General features: G+C 39.2%; 1 protein-coding gene across 1 annotated transcript in view; it reads right to left on the bottom strand.

Annotated features, from left to right (window-relative positions):
* Window positions 1-1075: 1075 nt before the first annotated feature.
* FARSB (phenylalanyl-tRNA synthetase, beta subunit) overlaps window positions 1076-19288 on the bottom strand; it is a gene marked incomplete at its 5' end in the record, with an annotated part of 39194 nt that continues 20981 nt past the window's right edge. The window contains 2 exons of the mRNA XM_009581784.1: window positions 1076-1339; window positions 17391-17543. Coding sequence (XP_009580079.1) covers window positions 1188-1339; window positions 17391-17543 — 305 coding nt within the window. The remainder of the gene's footprint in view (window positions 1340-17390; window positions 17544-19288) is intronic.

Raw genomic sequence — 19288 nt, 5'->3', positions numbered from 1 at the left:
TACTCACTACTGTTAGCCTGCAACATTAGCAATGGTTATAATATTGCACGAGGGATAGCAGCTTCATTAGCAAGCCAGCAAAGAGCCTGCTTCAGCGTACTGAGCTGGCCACCCACGCGGTGACATTACACCAGGAGCACTGCCGTGCTGGATGGAGCTTCTCAGTTTCCCAGATAGCAGAAGCACAATGCGCCAGGCTGTAGCATAACTGCTGCCAGAAAGCCACTTAGAAGAAAAGCCTGACCCACGAGAGGTTTTCATATATAGTCAGGGGCAAAACTGCAAGAAAAGTAGAACTATAGTAGAACTATCTGAAAGCCGCGTGGTCCCTGCTGTGCAGCTGGGGTTCAGAAAACCACTGGTGGGGCTATGCAAGTGCAGCAAGGACCACGCTAACTTCTGCAGACAGATACGCCAGCCTCAGTCGGACAAAGGCTTTGATATTTTTCAGCTCTTCATGCAAAAGACCACTGGCATATGCTCTTAAATGCATTTCTCCAATTTGGTTTGGAGCTTCAAAAACCACTAGGCTTACATCAACCATGAAAAAAATTAATTCCACCCCCTCCCCTTTCTGAATTTAGAATGATAAAGGTTCAACAGTTATGTCTGGAGTAGGGAAGCAGATATTACACATATCTTGCTTACAAAATAGCTCTGGTTTTCATGAAACAAGTTTATTTTCCTCCCCCAGCCATTGATGAGCACATGACAACCGTACAGAATAAAAGCTCAACTCCTTAGTTCTGCTCACATTCACTCAACATTTGCTCTAATCAATTATCTTATTTCATGCAATAAGAAAAGAATGAGATTCCTGTTATGCAGCCATAATCAGTTACAGTATGAAGCTGTGTCTGTGGAACATTTCTGATTTTGAAAACTAATCATGTGCTCTGCCATTACATTTCTCTTGTAAAACACTGGGCTTTTACCCAACTTCTTTCTTCCCCCCGGCCTTTTAAAAATATTGAGGGCACGGTCTAGTCCGAGATGCCACATTCTTACCCTGCAGAAGCTAGCCAAATTGCACTGTAAGGAACATATTTACCCAGGAAGCCAGGCTCTGTTTTTCTAGTTTATTGGAATATAAAAGCGTAAGCAGATGTCCCCTGCAGGGAAAGACAAAAGAGCAGAGGGTGCTGCATGTGACAGTGGGCGGCTGTGGGAGGATAAAAGTCCCATCTTCACACGAAGGGTTCAATATTGATCTCTAGGGCAGAGCATGGCATGGTGAGCTCAAACTTGGTGATAACATCGGGGTGTAGGACTCCAAGTTTCCCAATGCTTTGACCTCTGGCAAAGATCTCAGCACAGCGACCAGGAAAGAAAGCAGAGCCTGTAAAGAAAGTGAGAGAAAAATCAATATTTCTCCGGGCCAAAGAAGTCAATAGACATTTAACATGGAGAACAAAGCGCTCAGTATTAAACCGTTCTCTGTGCTGGGATGCTAAGAAGAGGCTCTCACTTTCTTGCATTAACAGTTGTCATGACTGATAGAGAACGAGGAAACACTTTGAGTTAAAAATAAAATGTGAAGCCCAAAGCGTGGGCATTTTTCACACTCCAGTTGTTTTGACTGAGTTACTCCTGTAATAGAAATTAGCACAGATAAGTCAGGGCTACTGAAACGAAGAACTTTTGCAGGCTTTAGGCTATTTAACACCTGAATGTTTCCCACCTTACTCTGTTTAAGGAAATAAAGCTTGCTGTCATCTAAGGGGTAAGTAGGCACATCACGCTTGATTACATGTCACATAATTAGAAACAACCTACATTCCTCATCCAGAGAAGAGCTTTTAAGCAGTTTCATATACACTGTAAAACTGTGGAACAATGAACAACTCAAAAAAAGTCAAAGATCATTTTCCTCTTACCTCAAACCAAGCCCCAAGTTTTAAATGTTATTTGGGAGTTTAAAGAAAAAAAAAAAAGAAAAAAAAAGTAGTTGAATTGGCGATGAAAAACTTGGAGGAGCCGTCCAGACTTTTTCACGGAAAGCCTTTCCTACCTGTGCCTGGTGGCTACACCAGCAATACGTTCAAGCTTGTCTATGGCAGCTACGCTCACGTTTTTTTTTCCCTGTCCTGAGGTGAGTGGCATTTTGACCTGATAGCCCTTCAAAAGACAAAACCAAACCAAACCAGCAAGCTGCTCCTTCTGAAGCCACCTCTTTCCTGACAAGTGTGTGGAAGCAAGGCACAGCGCACAGGACCTCCAGTGAGTAGTGCTGCCGACGATGCTGTGAACTCAAAGGAGGAAAGGGGAGAGAATGGAAGAAGGCCACTGAATCCGACAGAGAAAGCTGCCTCCGCCATGTGTTTAATGCTACTGCCTCGCAGACAGGGAAGGGCTTTTTAGTAGATTTCCACTCAGAAGTTAAACAAGTCGGCAGGGACAGCATCGGGGACCAGTCAGCTTCCCTGCCCTCCCCCCTTGCTCCGCATCTTTATCTCACTAGGCTAAAATCCAACACAGCATCTTCTACAAGAAGCGCCGGTTATATGGTATGCGTGAGGTTGCATCAGTGCGGATGAGAAACGCCCCTGCTCTACTCGCCCCTGGGCCAGTCGGAAGACAACGGCTGAGGAGCTGCTGCCAGTCCTGCTCCCTGCCTGCTGCCGACAGGGCCCTCAGCCCTTCTGCAAAAGGATCGCAAGGATTTCCTAATGGCAACTTACCCTCTGGTTGCTCCAAATGCTATTTAAGGCTCAGGATCAGCCCAGGACATTTTACTGCGTTTACAAGGAGCTATTTCAAAATGGCAATAAAGGGCCAAATTAACCACCTCAGGAACATTTTCATGACACTCCGATTACTAGTGGTCAAGCCCAGAGATATATTCTTTGTTAGCTCCCCAATGGAAATAATTCATTTCAGAAGTGTCTCCTGTGAGGTTTGTAGTCATAACTTGCAGCTACAAGAATAAGAACAGCAATTAGGTCTTTTTCTTGTCCAACTTGCTGCAAGTGCAAATTAACTTAAATGTGTACTTCAATTCTGGCTGCCTTGTGAAATCTGACGGCAGTAGTAAATGATCACAGTAACATTACCTAAAGGCTGTTTTAAAAAATATTCAGAACGAGTATCTTTTAAATCATTCAGTTCCAGCCTTAGCTACGAGTGCAAACCAAGTACTTACACTGGACGAGCACAAGTGAAATTATCTAGCCCCTGGACGCTACTGGCACGTGACTCCAGCCAAACAGACACTTGCCACTGCCAAGCTGCATTATTCAAAACAAGTGTTAAAATAAAACTTGACGAAACAAATTTAGAAAAGAAACAAATGCCACACATACAGATCACTCTGCAGATTGTGGGTGAAAACATAACCTAAAAATAAAGTACCCTTGTACTTAGTGGTAAAGGCTTTCCTATTTGTGAATAAAGCTGGTATTGTACCAAGGATGTGAGCAGCACACAGTGATCTTCTTTTAGAAACTTGACTGTAAGCTTAAACTGGCACAAGAGCAAGAACCAAGGAGCAGTTAATAATGTTGGCATGGTACCCCACTATAAAATTATGGGAAAAAAGAGCTTTGACAATATGGTTAGTTAAAAAGCTGTGAGTCTCTTGTCTGTTCTTCTGAGCTGCCTTGTGTGTAGCCTTGGGAAAGTTACTTTATCTTCTTGCACATCTAGACCCAATTATATCATGAGACAACTGTTAAACTTCTTGTAGACATCTGGATGGGGTCTAAAATAATACTGCACTCAGTCAATCTATCAAAGGCAGTTTCCAAGATCTGTGCTGCTTCCCACTGTGTGAAACAATTTTATGTTTTGAGGCGCAAGAAATGCTCTGCTATCCGGGCATCACCAGTTGTCCGTCTCCCAGTCAGAAGTTAGGCAGATGGTGGACAGGCGGCGAGGAGACTTGAAGCCTTACCCCACCCTCACATCCACCACTACTGACCTTCCCTAGAAGGTTAACTTCAGTAGAAGTTGCCTTGCATTTAACTAAATACTATGCATTTGTGATAAATTTTGAAAACTGATGGCAATTCATGACATTATATCAGAAACTATGAAATGGCTTAATGATTATGGCATAAAGTGAAGAGTTATGTTAGCTAGAATCTTAATACCGATAAAATTTATCCCTTCTTACCACGAGCTTACAGCACAGCTTCATAACACAAGTGAACTGAATCAGTGACTCACCACCACCAAAAGGGAGGTGGTGGCTCTCCACCAGGGAGGGGAGGAGAGTGGGACAAGCTGTTGATTTGGCTGAAGCCTTTACCATGAAACCATACATTCAGTGTGGCTCTGCTGCTCCAGGCTATGGGTTAGGCATTAAGCCACGTTTTCCGTCTCATATGCAGCAACCGATGCTGGACCATGATGTTATTTATTTTACTTCGCGCTTCCTTGCAGTGAAGAGGTAAATATATAATTAATATCAAGTGGGACTATTGAGCTCCCCAAAGTGCAGGAAGCAGGACCTTCAAACCACCTCTCCATTTCTAGTTAAGCTAACCCTGAAATGTTGGTTACTTCTCAGTATAGCCACTAGTCTGCCCGGTGCTTTGCAGACATGGCACTTGCAGGGTATAATGCTGTGACTGGAAGAGATCAGACAATAAGCAAACAAAAATGAAAGAACCTGTTAAAAGCTTTAGGGTCCCCATCTGTCCAGCTAACACTTGGCTCTTGCACCAAAGAAACATGAGCTGAGGAATAGGTTTACAGAGAGTTTATGAACTCTGGTTAATAATGGAACTATTATTATGATAATTGGCTACACTACAGAATGTTTCAAAGTATATTCCTGGCTGCCAAAAGGGCCTCCAGACTGCACCCCACAGATGGGGGATCTAAGGTCTTCCTCATCTTAGTGACTCTCCCTTTGACCACGCACGTGGTAAGGGGAGGAAGCTGGCTCATGCCTGAGGCTGGGAGTGTTGGTCCATGTAACTCTGCCAGGGCACCAGAATTTGGAGAAAATATAAATTTCAGATCAAAAAATTCGGACATTGAAAGGGAAGCACATAAAGAAAGAAAAAACTCAGAAGAAACATAAAAAATCTGAGCAGAAAGGGGGGAAAGAGAAACGAGCGTTTTGCAGCCGGGGGGAGTGCTTTGACTGGGGGACCAACCCGGCTAGAAGAGCAGACCCCGCCGGAAGAGCCCGGCTGCGCTGAGGACCAGCCCTGGGCTGCGGGGGGCCTCAGCGACCCACAGAGCAGGACAGCAAACCGCGGCAAATGACCAGGAAACAAAGGTGAGGATTTTTTTTTTCCTGATTTGTGTGTTTCTTGTATTATCAAGTAAATAGCAATGGTGGTTTAGATTTCTAGCAAAGCTTGTGTCATGGATTGGACTGTCATGTCAACTCTTAAAGTAAAGTATAAAACTTTAGAGTGAGAGTCAAGGCTGTATGAAAGATGTGTTTATGCTACTTGCACACATGGGGAATCAGCAAAAAATGCACACACTATTATCTTGTTTGAATAAATCACACTATAAGCTGAAGCCCAGTGCTCTTCAATAAAGCCTTAATGCCAAAAGGGTGCTTCCCAGAAAAGGTAGCAGCTGTGAGCTGCAGCTTTTGAGCAGGACTTCAAAGCTGACAATAGAGTTTGTTCTATTTGTGTATGTAGTATCATCAAGAACTTTTTGATATAACACCATCTTCTGGTTGTGAAGAGCGTGGTCTTCCTGAAGAAAGCTTTCACTGTCAAGCAGTCACCAAAGCACGCCTGCAGGCACCGCTATCAGTAGATGTGCTAGGAAGGGCTGCGTTTGCTGCTGGTGCAATTATATTGAAAGGCTGCTCTCGTAGGTCTGGTTGATTGTACCATCAAGGACATCGAGAGCCAAACTTCATTTAAAAACTGTAGTTTACTATACCATCCATTTTAGGGATAACAGATTTATCACTCTTGATATAGTTAATCCTTTCTGCTGTGCACACAAATAGTACTTCATAAACTTCACCTTGAAATCTAGTCAGAGATGGTATTGTCCTTGCTGATAGAGACCTATACAATGCCAGAGGAAGCCAGAAGGTCTAGCAATGGAAATCCACCTCTTAATATGTCAACATTATAATTGGCAGTTACGAGAAGGGGTGGGGTGAAATACAATATGCGTTCCTAAAGAAGAGGTGTCAAAGCCAACCATGTCTTATGCTGACATACTACACGCAAGCGAAAGACAAAAGCTACTTCTCGTGGCTGCAAGTAAGAATTTAATTTCCAATGTTCAGTGATGTAGAAATAATACCTTTAATTAAAGCTTCTGTAGCATGTCCTCAAAATCTGTAATTGCCTCTCTGTATTCAGGCAATAGGGCCACTTTGATTGCTTTGGGGTAATTCTTTGGCCAATAATCCAATAGAGCATGTAGTCTTTAGCACATTTTCTGGCTAATTGACCCTCAAAGAGCTCCGAGTTCCCTGCACTCTTTGTTGTCAAACACCTTGCACAGTTTCTTTTCTCCACCTTATTCTCCCTCCTTTTCAAAAAGAAATAGATTAAAGTAGTATTATAGGCCTACCGTTGCACTAAGCCTTCAAACCCACTCGTTTGTTCCTATAATTTGAAGGAACATCGGAAGCTGAAGCTTAAGAAGGTAATAGACCAGAGCTCATCTGGCCTCTGAAGTCTTTCATCTTAATTCTCCATCCCCTTAGTCACTCCAGCTGCCCTTTCACTACCTCATCCTGACTCACCTGGTGAAGTATTTTACCTGTGCTACATTGGATGGAATTTAGTTTTGTGAGGCTAGACATTATTTTTCTTTTTAGGATCAGGTTCTTCACGTTTTTGACTAACTCCTTCTTCTGGCAGATACACTCAAATGCAAAGTCACAGGACACTATCAGACCAGTCAGTATTTTAAAAGGCAACTACCTTTTCTGGCCCATGTACGCAGTGCAGCCAGGCTCCCAGAACGCTATGCAAAGCAACAGCAATCTCAAAATCATATCTTGTCATGGGATGATTTACCTACAGCTAATTTTTAAAATCACAGACATCTCAAATCTTGCATGATTTTTGGAACATACTGAGAGACCAATTGCTCTTTTAAGTTGCACATTGCCAGCAGTTCTTCCCCCATATATTCTCATGCCCAGAAAAACCATACTTTGGGATCAGTGAGATATTTATTAACTTTAGTTTCCTGGTTTGTAACTCCTGACTAAAGCCATGCCAGAACAACCTCCACTCCCCGGATCACACCTAACTGTAATGACACGTCAGGAAATTCAAATCAGTACAATCAAATTCAAGGTAAGCGCCTTGGATTCCCCCCAAGGAAAATAATTAACACTTGAAAAGATGACAGAAGAAATATCTGTATGATATGAATGAATATGTCCTCTGTCTAAAGGACATCTTTCATTCTGATTTCTTCCTATGTTTTTTCAAAAGCCTCCACATACAGGGTGTAGCAGAAGAGGGTAAAGGGACAATCAATTATTTACCTGGACTGGTACACTGAATATCCAAAAATAGAGTTGAATATTAGAGTCCTTGTGCAGTGAGGCTAGGGAATATGGAGAATCATCCACAAATTTGCAGTGGTCAGTCAATTAATCATCTTCTTCTGTTACAACTAAGTCAATGGCTGCATTTTTATTAACTCGTATCTCGGGGAGGGACGAATTCTTGTATCTCATAAGAACCCTCATATCCAACTCTACAACTGAATATATTCTGTTCTGTGTTTGACTATATTTAAAACTATTTAGGGATCAATGATATTGTTTTACAGTGTATTGTAAGTTTGTATTTGTTAGCAGTGTGGAAATACTACTTGGGTCCAGAATCAACTGTTGTTGGTCATGTTAAAGTGTGTGGCAGTGATGAAGTGGGGACTGGTGTAGCTAGCAATCTCTTTCCTTCGTTTGCCTTGAGAACAGAGACCAAAACAGACTTTTAGGCTAGATTTATTTTTCATTCTTACTTTAGAGTGCCCCAGGAACTTTAACAGAGAATGTTTGGTGTTGCTGGATGTCAGGAAGTGGTTCTAAGAATGTAATAGGCTTGGAGCTGCTCTTTATTCATCTGTGTTATTCTCAGGATTACAGCAGTGTCAGACACTTGAGATTATTTGGGTACAATCACTGTGTTCCTGCCTTTCCTAATGGAAGGTAATATTTGGGTGGATGCTGAGGCTAAGGAAAGCAGACATTTTGGGTCATTGATCTGGGTAACAGGATTTCACATATTCGGTGCTGGAGTACCAGGGTGGCCACTCAAATAACGTGTACAGAAACACTTAAGTAGGAAACCTAGAAAGAAATCTATCAAATTCCATGTATTTTTCTAGAAATCAGCATTTGTGTATAAAGCTCAATAAATTTGTATTTGTGTGGCAGTTGTGAGAAACAGCAATTCTACACTGGAGTTTAGCTGTACTTTAGAGTTACCATTACATAGCTAATCTTTACTTTTAGGCCAGTTTTATCTGATTTATCCAGACTTATCTGAAATGTTATACGTCGTCCTAAAAGTCACAAACCTAAGCTGGTATTGTGTCACAGCTATTTATAAAACTAGAGAATTCCTAATCCCAAATAAAGGGCTCTTTTTTTTTTTTTTTTTAAAGTCTTGCTATTTCATTTGAGTTAGAGAACACAAACCTTTGAATATTAAAACAAACTTAGTTTCTTTTTGTTCCATGACTGTTTTTATCCCTCTTTAAATATCTAAAGGAATAATTCATCCTTGCAAACATCAAAATTTGTCAGAAACTAGGAAACAATAAACCATATTCTTTATGGTAGGGGGTACAACATACTCTATGTATGCACAGTGAGGCAGCAGATTTTAGCTTTTAGGCTCTGCTTTCCTACAAGCATTAGAGAATAACAAGAACCAGCACTAAGTCAGTCTGCAAGTCTACTTTAGTATGACATATTTAGTTTGCATGTTGTTTATTCGCTTCATGTCCTAGAGCAAGCCGTCTTCCCCTCCCAATGACGTGACACTACTTGCTGAGATAAATAACAGCCACCTGATGTTATGCTTTCACATTTCATGCCTTTTAGAAAATGACTTGACAAACTAGCATGGAATAATACATAATTAAACGATGAATCTCAGCAGTCACTGGAACTGTTAATCACTTAGTTTTAGCAACTAAGATTTCTGTTGCAAACCAACACCTTGTGGCTGAAGCACCTGGCTGCACCACTAGGAACAGAAATGCTTGAACTGGCTGAATGTGAGCCAGCCCAGGACTAGAAGCAGTACTGGGTCTACAATAAATACAGCTATTCTGCTTCTGGACCCAAACAAGGAGGATCTGTGCCCAGCACATGTACTGGGTTGAGTCTGCAATAGCTCAGTGTTTCCTTGCTATCTACTGTTTTCTAATACATACATCACAAGCAAAGGTAAACTCAATTCCTCTACCACGGGCAACAGAAATACTAATCTTGGGATCCTGCATTCACATTGATGTAGAAGTCTGAGCCAAAATCTTGCAAATTCCTGTTTACAATTTTATTGCATAAATAAATGTTAGAAAATGTATGTAAGATTAAATTTGAAGCACTGCCCCTCTGCCTCTATATCACAGTTCAAAAATCGAACCAGATCAGAGAACTGCTTAACCATGAGCTATAAATTCGACATAATCACAATTGCTACCATTAATATTGTAGTGAAAATGAAAGCATGCGGACACGTAGTTGGCCTCTAGCCATAGCAGGCTGTGCAGGAGGTGGAAACAGAATCGAAGGATGAAGCTGTGGCACTGGTCAAGTGTAGTACTTCACTAGAGAAGCCAGTGCAACCAGACCTGCACCCTCACCCTCACTGCTTAGATCACTGTCCCCGTTCACTGAGAAGGGAGATCTGCAATTTGCTGCTGTTTCTGCTACTGGCTTGGAAGAATAATTTTTTTTCTAGAGAGGGCTTTGCAACACTGAAAATATAGTTTATGATTAAGAAATAATTTTCTATGTCAAAATGTAAGGAGATAGACAGAAAAAGTGGAAATTACCTAATTCTGTATTATATAATGTAAGCTGTGCCAGATGTTTAAAACTCTTGATGCAAGGAAGATTTTTATTTGTTAGACTTGTTATGATGTATGATTAAAAAAGATAGTTGCCTTGGGGGGGGCGGGAGCGGGGGAGGGAAAGAATTAAAGTCTGAAGAGGCCTCCCCAGTAAAGGAACAGCAGAAGAGCAAAGACTTAATGCCAGGGAGAAGAAACTAATACCTTGAGCTCTGGAACACAAATGCCAATGTTTTAGAAGGTTCTGTGAGTTGACAAAACTGGTAGAAAATGAAAAGTCTGTCAGGAGAAATGCTACTACTTCTTGGAGCATCCCTAATCTGCCAGAATAAAATGCAATGGAAAGAAAAACATTGTAATGTTTATTAGTACTTGCAAAAAGAGGAAGATAAGAGAAGACAGCTTGCGTCTCTTTACAAGTTGACTTGACGCCCCTCCCCAAAATATTTTTGCAATTACCATAGATTTTTCCTCCCACTATTACTTGATAGGAAACATACTTCTAAATGAGTCAGTTCAAAGGAGTTTCTCTTCTGAAATAATATTCTGAATTTGAGAAACAAATATGTTCTTTGTTCTCTTACTGAACTTTTAAATTTCATATGTGGGGGGAAAAAGCATGTCAAACACAATTTGGTGATGAAGGTTTAAAAGACACAGAAGTCTAAGCCTGTCAAACCTTTTATTATCCTGTGCAGTGCTAAAATAATGTACTTTTCCTCTACCTGATACATCTTTTTTTTTTTTGGGGGGAGGATGAGGATGAGGTTTGTTCAAACAGATTACATTTGAAGGGTATTGGGAAGGAACATTCAAAAACTTTCAGATGAGCTGAAATGACCATAGGAATGGAAAAAGCTCTCCTAAAACTCACTTCTGATAGCCCCTTTTTTCATAATAAAGATCAACTGTATAACACAAAGCTAATGAAATGAGACTTATTTCCAGAAACAAACTATGGGTTTTGCCACAAACTATTTCAGTGTTGCTTGGCATAACTGCATCACTTGCAACAGCAAGACACCTCTGAGATGTCCAGTGGTACAGTGTGCTGTCAAATTTTGATAAATCAGGTTTATCTAGAGAAACTCCAGACGCAGTAGACTCCCACTTTGGCTAATTAAATAATACAAGCAACTCGCCTGGTTCATATCTTTGCCAGGTACCTCCTTGGGTTAAAATGGTTACAGCCAAATTTGAGGCATCAACATTGGTGTGGGAAGATACTTGATAAAACAGAAATAAACTTGGCCTAAGTTTGTAGGGATTTAGTTCCTATAAATCTGAAGTCCTGTATTTGCAGGAAGGCAAAAAAAAGCAGAGATAATAGACAATTAAAGGGACATTAAGTGAGCAGCCACACCCATTTTATTAGCTAATTTAATTTCATTTTGAGTTGTTAGAACTGTAGTTCTTCACTTAACTAAGCTCCCTTGATGCTGCAGGGAAAATTGCTGAACAGAAAATGATGAGAAATTAATTAGAAATTCATTAGATCTCAAAGTAGTGGCTAACACTGGAAAAGCCACAAGAACTAGTGACAAACATCCAATTTTGCAAGATGCCTTATAATTAAGCCATTGTAATGATCAGTGCTGGAACTCCTGAAACCCCTTGCAGAGTCAGGATAATCCATTTAGAAGTACTAAAATCACTCAGGTTTAAAAAAACTGTCCTTACCTCTTACTGTTGTTAATTAATGAAACTGACTGGGGTGGGTGGGGGTGGGAAACTAAACAGAAAAATAGGAGTGGAAGATCAGGAGATCTTCAAGAACAATCTGTTTGATAAACGAGTAGTACTAGTTTCACAACAAAAACTGGGAACATTTTTGGCTAAAACGCTATCCATATTTAGTGCTGAAGTGAAAGTGGACAAAAATCAGAAAAGCTACTTGCAGACAAAAATGAGAGAAATGAATTGCACTTCATAAAATGTGATTAATAACAGTGGCTGAAAATTCATCAAGGAAACTGAATAAATTAGGAAAGAATAATGACTGGCAGCAATAAAGACAGCGTTAGAAAGATTTTTAAGAATATGGGAAACAAATTGTAGGTAGAGTACTTTCATCTGCTAACAAGACTGGTTGAACTTTTTATGTGACACAGAAATGTATAAGGTTTTAATAAACATTTCTTTTCATCTGGGGGGAAAAAAAAAAGGTATTCTTGAATACAATAAGGTGTCTTCCACTCCACTGAAAAAATGAAGAATATGTTTGGTTACATGTACCAGGACTAGGATGTTTCTGAGATGCTAGGAGTCTTAGGCACCAGAATGATGGTGCAATTCTTAAAGCAAATATCCTGCCTGCTGCTGTTAACTTATAGTAACAATACTGGGAATTCTGTAGTACTAGAAAAATGTTAATGTGGTGCCAGTATTCCAAGGTGGATGACCTAGATTGATCATGGGTGAGGAAAAAATTATTTGGGAATTGGCAAATGTGAAATTTAGAGGACTTGAATACAGTCAATTATCAGCTGGTATGTTTTTATTGAAAACAGATGTTGTCAAATAAATCGGATTATAGTCTTTCTAATTGGTAGATAAATACAAGGATGTAATAGCACCTATAAAGTATCTGGTTTTGAATGCCAATTAAATGGATTAAGAATTGACTGATATATTCTAGTATGTCACAAATGATATTTGGAGGCGTCATAGTAAAATTGGCACATTTCCCTTAGTTATCTATAAGTAAATACACAATTATTGACATTCATGAATGACGCAATGGCTGCCAAGACAGGCAACTGAAAAGCCAGCATTGCCATTAAGAGCAATCAAGCTATAGTTCCTTAAAATAAAACAGGTATTAATAATGCCAAGTTCAACACGGGTACTAAACATCTGTGTATATTAGTCTCCCAATTTAAACTGATCACCAGAGATAGATGTCGGGGTTCAATTCTATACATGTAACTCAGAATTAGTCCCAGACTTCCCTCCTCTTGTCTTGTGAATTGAGGTTCACAGTCTAAATCTTCTTTTAAAGTTGTTTGTTGTATAATTATTACTATAAAAGCAAATGTTTATTTATGTTCTTAGTTATGGAGATAACTATTACACCCCTAATTTCACAGCTAAACCTTACTAAATGAGAAGCTATTACTATGATTTACTGTGGAATTAAAATTTTCTACACTTTACCACACCTTTCATTTAATTAAATAAGGGCAGTAAAAAGAAGGGAGTGAAATTTCTCCTTTTTTTTTTTTTGAAAGACAACTGTCAATTACTGAAGGAAGCAAGACTTAGTATGCATTTATTAAGTACGCATTTATGTTGAACACAAATGGGCTGACTTCCCAGCTTTACTAAGCTCTTGATTACTCTAAAAGAATGAATGGCATGAACATTTACTTAAAAAAATCCAGGAGTTAGCTGAAATTCACAAGAATCAATAATGTACAAAAAAGTAGCTCATGTCACAAGCTCACACTATTCAGGGATTGTTTGTTTTCACATGAATGTGTGCTATTTCATCAAATATCAATTTTGTCATGGAAGGCAGTGGGGCAGACAGTGAAGCAGTATCAATGCACATTAACATTTTAATTTTTAATGCTGTCAAATTGCTTCATTTTCATAAAATATGGATATTATTTTCTCTTTTCAAACAGTTTGTGCCCAATTAACTTCCATTTGCAAAGTATAGAGACTCTCAGAAGGTACTGCAAAACCAGTGTTTCTTTCCTCAAGTAAGGAACAGTCATTCTAAATGTTACAAGGATAATTATACCTTACACTTCACACCACTCCTCTGAAGACTGCAATATAGACTCCACTGTCAGTATTTACTAAGCCCTTTTTTATTCTTTTTAGCCTAAGTAAGACTTTATTATGGACCCAAATCCCATGATTAGCATCACCTCCTGTGATCATGGTCCTGATTTCTGGAAGAAAATAGTCATCTCAGATGATCATCTAGAAGCACAAGATGACCAAAATGTTGCAGAAAACATACCCATTTCTACAGAGATTAAAACTTGAAATTAAGAATACCTTTCAATATAATTACCAGAATGCCTCTAGTTTTAAATTCAAGGGAACTGAAACCAATGAAAGTGAACTCAAAAATAATAATTTTATTAAATAAAATTACCTGACAATATATGACCAAATTTGTTGGCTCTTTCTATGCATATTTTTATTACTTAAAGTTTGATTTTATTTTGTTTACTTCCTAATCACAGACATCCATACTGATCTTTAAATTTTATTAATGGTATGGAACTGGCTAAAATTTCAAGAGTTTTATGCAAAAATTTTTATTATGGAGCACATACAAATTTGAGGATTGATGCAATAATTGTACTCTTTTCAACCTATGTTTGATTATGGATGCCTTTGCTATAAAACAAACAAAGAAAAAAACAAAATGTTTTTCTAGGCCAGTAACTGTAAAATTCACTAATGTATCAAAAAGTCCATTCAGTGCATTTTAAAATGGGTAGCATTTCAGAGTTCTGTCTTTAAAACTTTATAATTTTGTATATTTAGTAGCGATACGCAAAAGAATGGTTCCATTAGTAACTTTAAGAAACTGAAAAGCATTGAGTGCCCCATGTATGTTGAAATCCTTGAATTCAGTCGCTCAAACCCCTCTCTTCCTCAAAGCTGCTCTAAACAGCTCTTCTCCATTTATTACCTAGCTCAGATTACACCAAAGCATAGTGCAAAGGCCAGGGGAACATCACAATTTCACCCATATTTTCTAGCATCTGTACTTTTTTCCACAGGTGTTGCTATAAAGGCAAAAAGGCTCTGACCTTAAGGTCAAATCGCAGGGCACTTAGGTGTTGGGAGAACAGAAGGAGCTTAAATAACCATGATTTGCACATATGGACCAAACAGGACTATAGTACAGGCATTTCATTTTTCAAAGTGAATTTGGAAAAGAGGCAAATATGTGCCCAATACATCTCTATCTATTCTTTGTTGCTCATCTAAACCAACATTTTCCCCTGTATTGTTTTCCAATAATCACTGGAACTATTTTAATCAGTTGCACAAGGAATAAAAACATCTGGACTAAAACCCTACCTTTACACTGTGTTGCTTACTAGTCTCAAGTTTTGCTTAAGATCCCATACAGAAAAAGTAGTTAGGATCTTTCTAAATGAGAGTCATGGGATAAACCCATTTCTCACTGTACAAATTTTAATTTGGCACAGGCAATAAAAAAAGCATGCTCCATAAAGACGCATCTAAAAACCCCTGCCATGTGTAATGTCCTGATTTAAAACCTCTGAAGTAACTTGCACTGTTCTTCTGAATTATTTCAGTTTGCTGCAGTTTCTTAAGATGTTACAGGATATCTTTTTTTCACTCAGCAATTGACCTTACTCCATCATCTGCTGACATTTTCTCTCTCACACATGCTTAATTGACAGATTGCAAAGCAAGTTAAAAAAACAAACAAACCCAAAACAACAAAAAACCAAAACCAAACAAAATCCCCCAAACTTCTTCGACTTCCAACCATCTCTGCAGTGAAGATCTTTTAAGTAAGTTGGTGCAGTGACACTGCATTCACTATGGCACTAGAGTATCAGCCATCTGCATTGTTACCAAGGTTAAATTCCAATGTCAGGAGAACTGCAAGGAATCTGCATGCCATCCCAGGAGAGTTACTGAATCACTGGCGAAACAGAAAGCAGTAGGCACTTTTTTTGTGTGTCTATAGCTAAAAGCCACAAACTGCTTGTAAAATATTGCATATGACAAGGCATAATCCATCCTTTACACTAAATGCATTGTGGAGTAATGTCACGGGGATGCAGGGATTTTGAATAGGCATTACAAATCCCACAGCATCAGGAATACTAAACAGTACTAGTATCTACAAATAACTTCTTCACTGTGTTAGGATTATTCTTTTGAGATTTTTTTTTTTCCCTCCAGTTTCTTGAAGCCAGCCATACATCATTGAAATGCTACAGTACAGAATATAAAACACTTACAAATATTTTCAGTACTGAAGCAAACTCCTGATATGTCTATTCAAAAATAAGATACAGAAGAGTTTTGAAAAGTAATCTAACAGTTCGGTTTGACTTCAGCTGAGTACCCAGCTCCTAGAGGCTCTTCTAACCCCCACCCACTACCCTCTTTCTAAGTAAGAAACTTTGCTATTACCTGTTCTGTGCTTGGTAGAATTAGAACAAAAAGTACACTGTTTAAACATTCCTCTGGTCCACCAGGCAGTCCTATTAACAATATTCTAATAAACCCTTTGAAAGTCTGCCTAAATAATACTGAGCAAAATACTACTTTGTCAAAAAACAGGAGGTAAAAAAAAAGCGTCAATATATGACAGAAATGTGCATTAAAGTGCTAGGAGACCAGCTGAAGTGTTATGTTTGGCATCTTGGCAGTGCACTGCAAAACAAGGAGACATCTAACAATTTTTCATTAAAGTTCTATGAATAAGCGAGCTCGGTCAGGCTGTCAGGGACTCGCTGTCAGTGCCACTTGTTCCAGTAAGTGCAGAATGGAGGCCCTTCTTCAAGCTGAGTCAATTTGAGTCAGTGTCTCATCTCTGAACACCAATGCATGACGTATAAGTAGAATCATAGCTGCTATCCCTGCAGTCTTGCTTTTCTATACTGTATTTACTACACTGTTATTTTTGGTAGCAGAATAGATTAGTTGCTGATGCTTGCTCTCTTGCATCACCCTAAGCACTCTCAATGAAGTAATGGGGTCAGCCTTGCTTGCTTTCTCTCTTACATGCATATGCACATACACAGAGGAGATTTTGCACTTAAGGGTATTATTTTTAATTCATGTGCAGCTCACCCTGTACGGAGAAGAGAGAGAGCTGTTATACAAATAGCTGCCTAAGCTGCAGGCTCAGTCTCAAAGACAGCAGGTCTTTGAATAAAAGATATATAAGGCATATATCTTCATATGAATATATAAATAAAAGGTACATATGAATAGGAGCTATAGATAAAGGTATAAACTAAAAGATCAGGTGTAAGAAGTTGTCTTTTTCAGGTACTGTTAGCCAAAAAGAATGCAGTGGGTACTTGGCATATTCATCAATTCAGTGAATTCCTACCTACCCTTGCAATCAGCGGATTAATTCATTGTAAACAGTCCATGAAGTTCATGGCATACACTTTACTGTAAGTCTCCTTAAAAAGCTGTCAACTTGCAATTTATATAAAACTACTCAGAACAGCTCACAGAAAGACAGCAATCCCATTTTACAATCAGTGAATGCAAGTTAATGCATTTTCACTTATACCACAGTATGATAGTATATATAATAATAATAATAATAATTTTTAGTGCCTACTGCTGAGAACCAAAAATTCACCTCAGATTGTAAGGGAACATTTGAGCTCCAGAACAACCTCTGCTGTACACTGCAGTTCTGTCTTCCTTACCTTCAGTTGCCTTGATTGTGTATCCATTCTCTTCATTTGGTGGTACTTCCAGAAGCTGCATGACCCTGTCCAGCAAACCATGGACAATCTCAAACCCTGGGCTCTTGTTGTAATAAACTGCACAGAAATGCCTGTAGTTTCTTGCACCTACATCTGAAGAAGAAGGAAACAATCACATTATCTGGGAAATTTTATCACATTTAACCCTGCTTTTTGCATCAGTTTTCTTCTGCTGTACTGTGAGGTACTTGTGGCTGAAAGAAGAAAATGTAAATACTCAGTAAGCATCAGGAAACTTGTGCTGCTGGTGGGAAAGCTAAATATTTATAGAACTTGGTTGCAGAATAACCACCAGTACAAAACAACTAGCCCACAACTTGAAATGAATAATAATGTTAGCATGGCGATCTATGAAAAGATCTAAATTCACACAGGTTTCCAAATCACAACTGATGCTTTTCATGATCTTGGACATCCCCGAAACCAAGTAACTATGAAAAATGTGCTCTGTTTCACAACCTTGAGACTGTGACATGAATGTCTCCCACTTTGGACAGTTCCTTGAGTCAAAACCCTGCCTCCTCCCTGCTGTAAGTTTTCTTACGTTATTGATTTCATCAAAATACATTTTTCTTTTTTAAACTTTCAAAATGAATACATAGTAATGTGTTGTTATACTTGTACCTTTAGGTGACACCATTGCAATATACACTCTCTAGAACCACTGTGGCCTACTTCGATGCTTTACTCATTGCGGATTTCAACATTTCTGCTTTTTGAGAGGAATGATCTAGGAACAGAGTAACAAGTCTATTGTTACAGCTGCCAGTTAGTAGCAGTGAAATTCAAAATACTGATTAATGTAGTGAACTCCTTTATTGCCCTCAAGTCTTTACCTTCTCAGGGTTAAAGTGCAAGCATGTATTCAGCAAGGTTAGCATATACAAGGGCAAAGTTTGCTGAACCAGGGAAGGACTCTTCATGTGACTGTCCTCTTCTTCTGGCCATTCATATGCTTTGAAAGCATCTTAAGTAAATACACTGCATTTCAGTTTGGACCAGACCTGCACTTCTGAGGAAGTCTCCTGATCATCCCCACTTGCCATGCTTCTGTTCACACTGTAAAGCAACCCTGCAGCATATAAACCAGAGTCCTTTCAGTTGCAATTCAAGTCAGGACAGGTGTTCCAGAAGGGCACCTAAATACCTTCAACCACTCAAGGGCATTCAGCACACATGATCAGACTAGAGCTACTCAAAAGGACCAATTACATGCATATAGCACGGACTGTGAGTCATCAGCTGATCTCCTTCTACACTGCACTGCTTTGTAATATTGACATATAGTGCAATAAATTACAGCCAGATTTTCATGCATAGATTTCTTCCCTTTCTAGAGAGTCCTTTAGCATCTATGGTCTCCCAGTTGCTCATGTCTAGATGGACGTTCTCATATTTATCTCTTCCACTTAATGATGACTAGATATGGGGAAGAAATGTATTTACTGACAGCAACTGAATTACCTTCAGGGAAAAAAAAAAAAAAGGAAATCCTGCAGATCTATTAGTACTTGTAATGTTAGAGGGGAAAGAGGGAATAAGAACTACTTCAGTAGTGAAGGAATTAAGAATGAAGGATTAAAAAGAACAACTCTCCCTGGTCTGCAAGTTTAAGGTAGGGCAGCACCATGTGACATAAGGTTGCACGGGTAGGGCTTTCACATTTTTTTTCCCAGAAATTACCCAAAAGAAATGTACATGAAATCTAGCATATGCCAGGATGAATTGTTCTTTATACAGTCAAACTGTGTGCGCAGTGGGCATTTGTCAGGACCTCTGGTCATGAAACATCTCAGCTAGACTTAAGTGTTCCCAGAAAAAAGGGACTACACTGCACG

This window comes from Fulmarus glacialis, unplaced genomic scaffold, assembly GCF_000690835.1.
Source record: "Fulmarus glacialis isolate BGI_N327 unplaced genomic scaffold, ASM69083v1 scaffold44897, whole genome shotgun sequence".
Classification (NCBI taxonomy): Eukaryota; Metazoa; Chordata; class Aves; order Procellariiformes; family Procellariidae; genus Fulmarus; species Fulmarus glacialis.
This window is presented reverse-complemented; position numbering and strand designations above follow the sequence as displayed.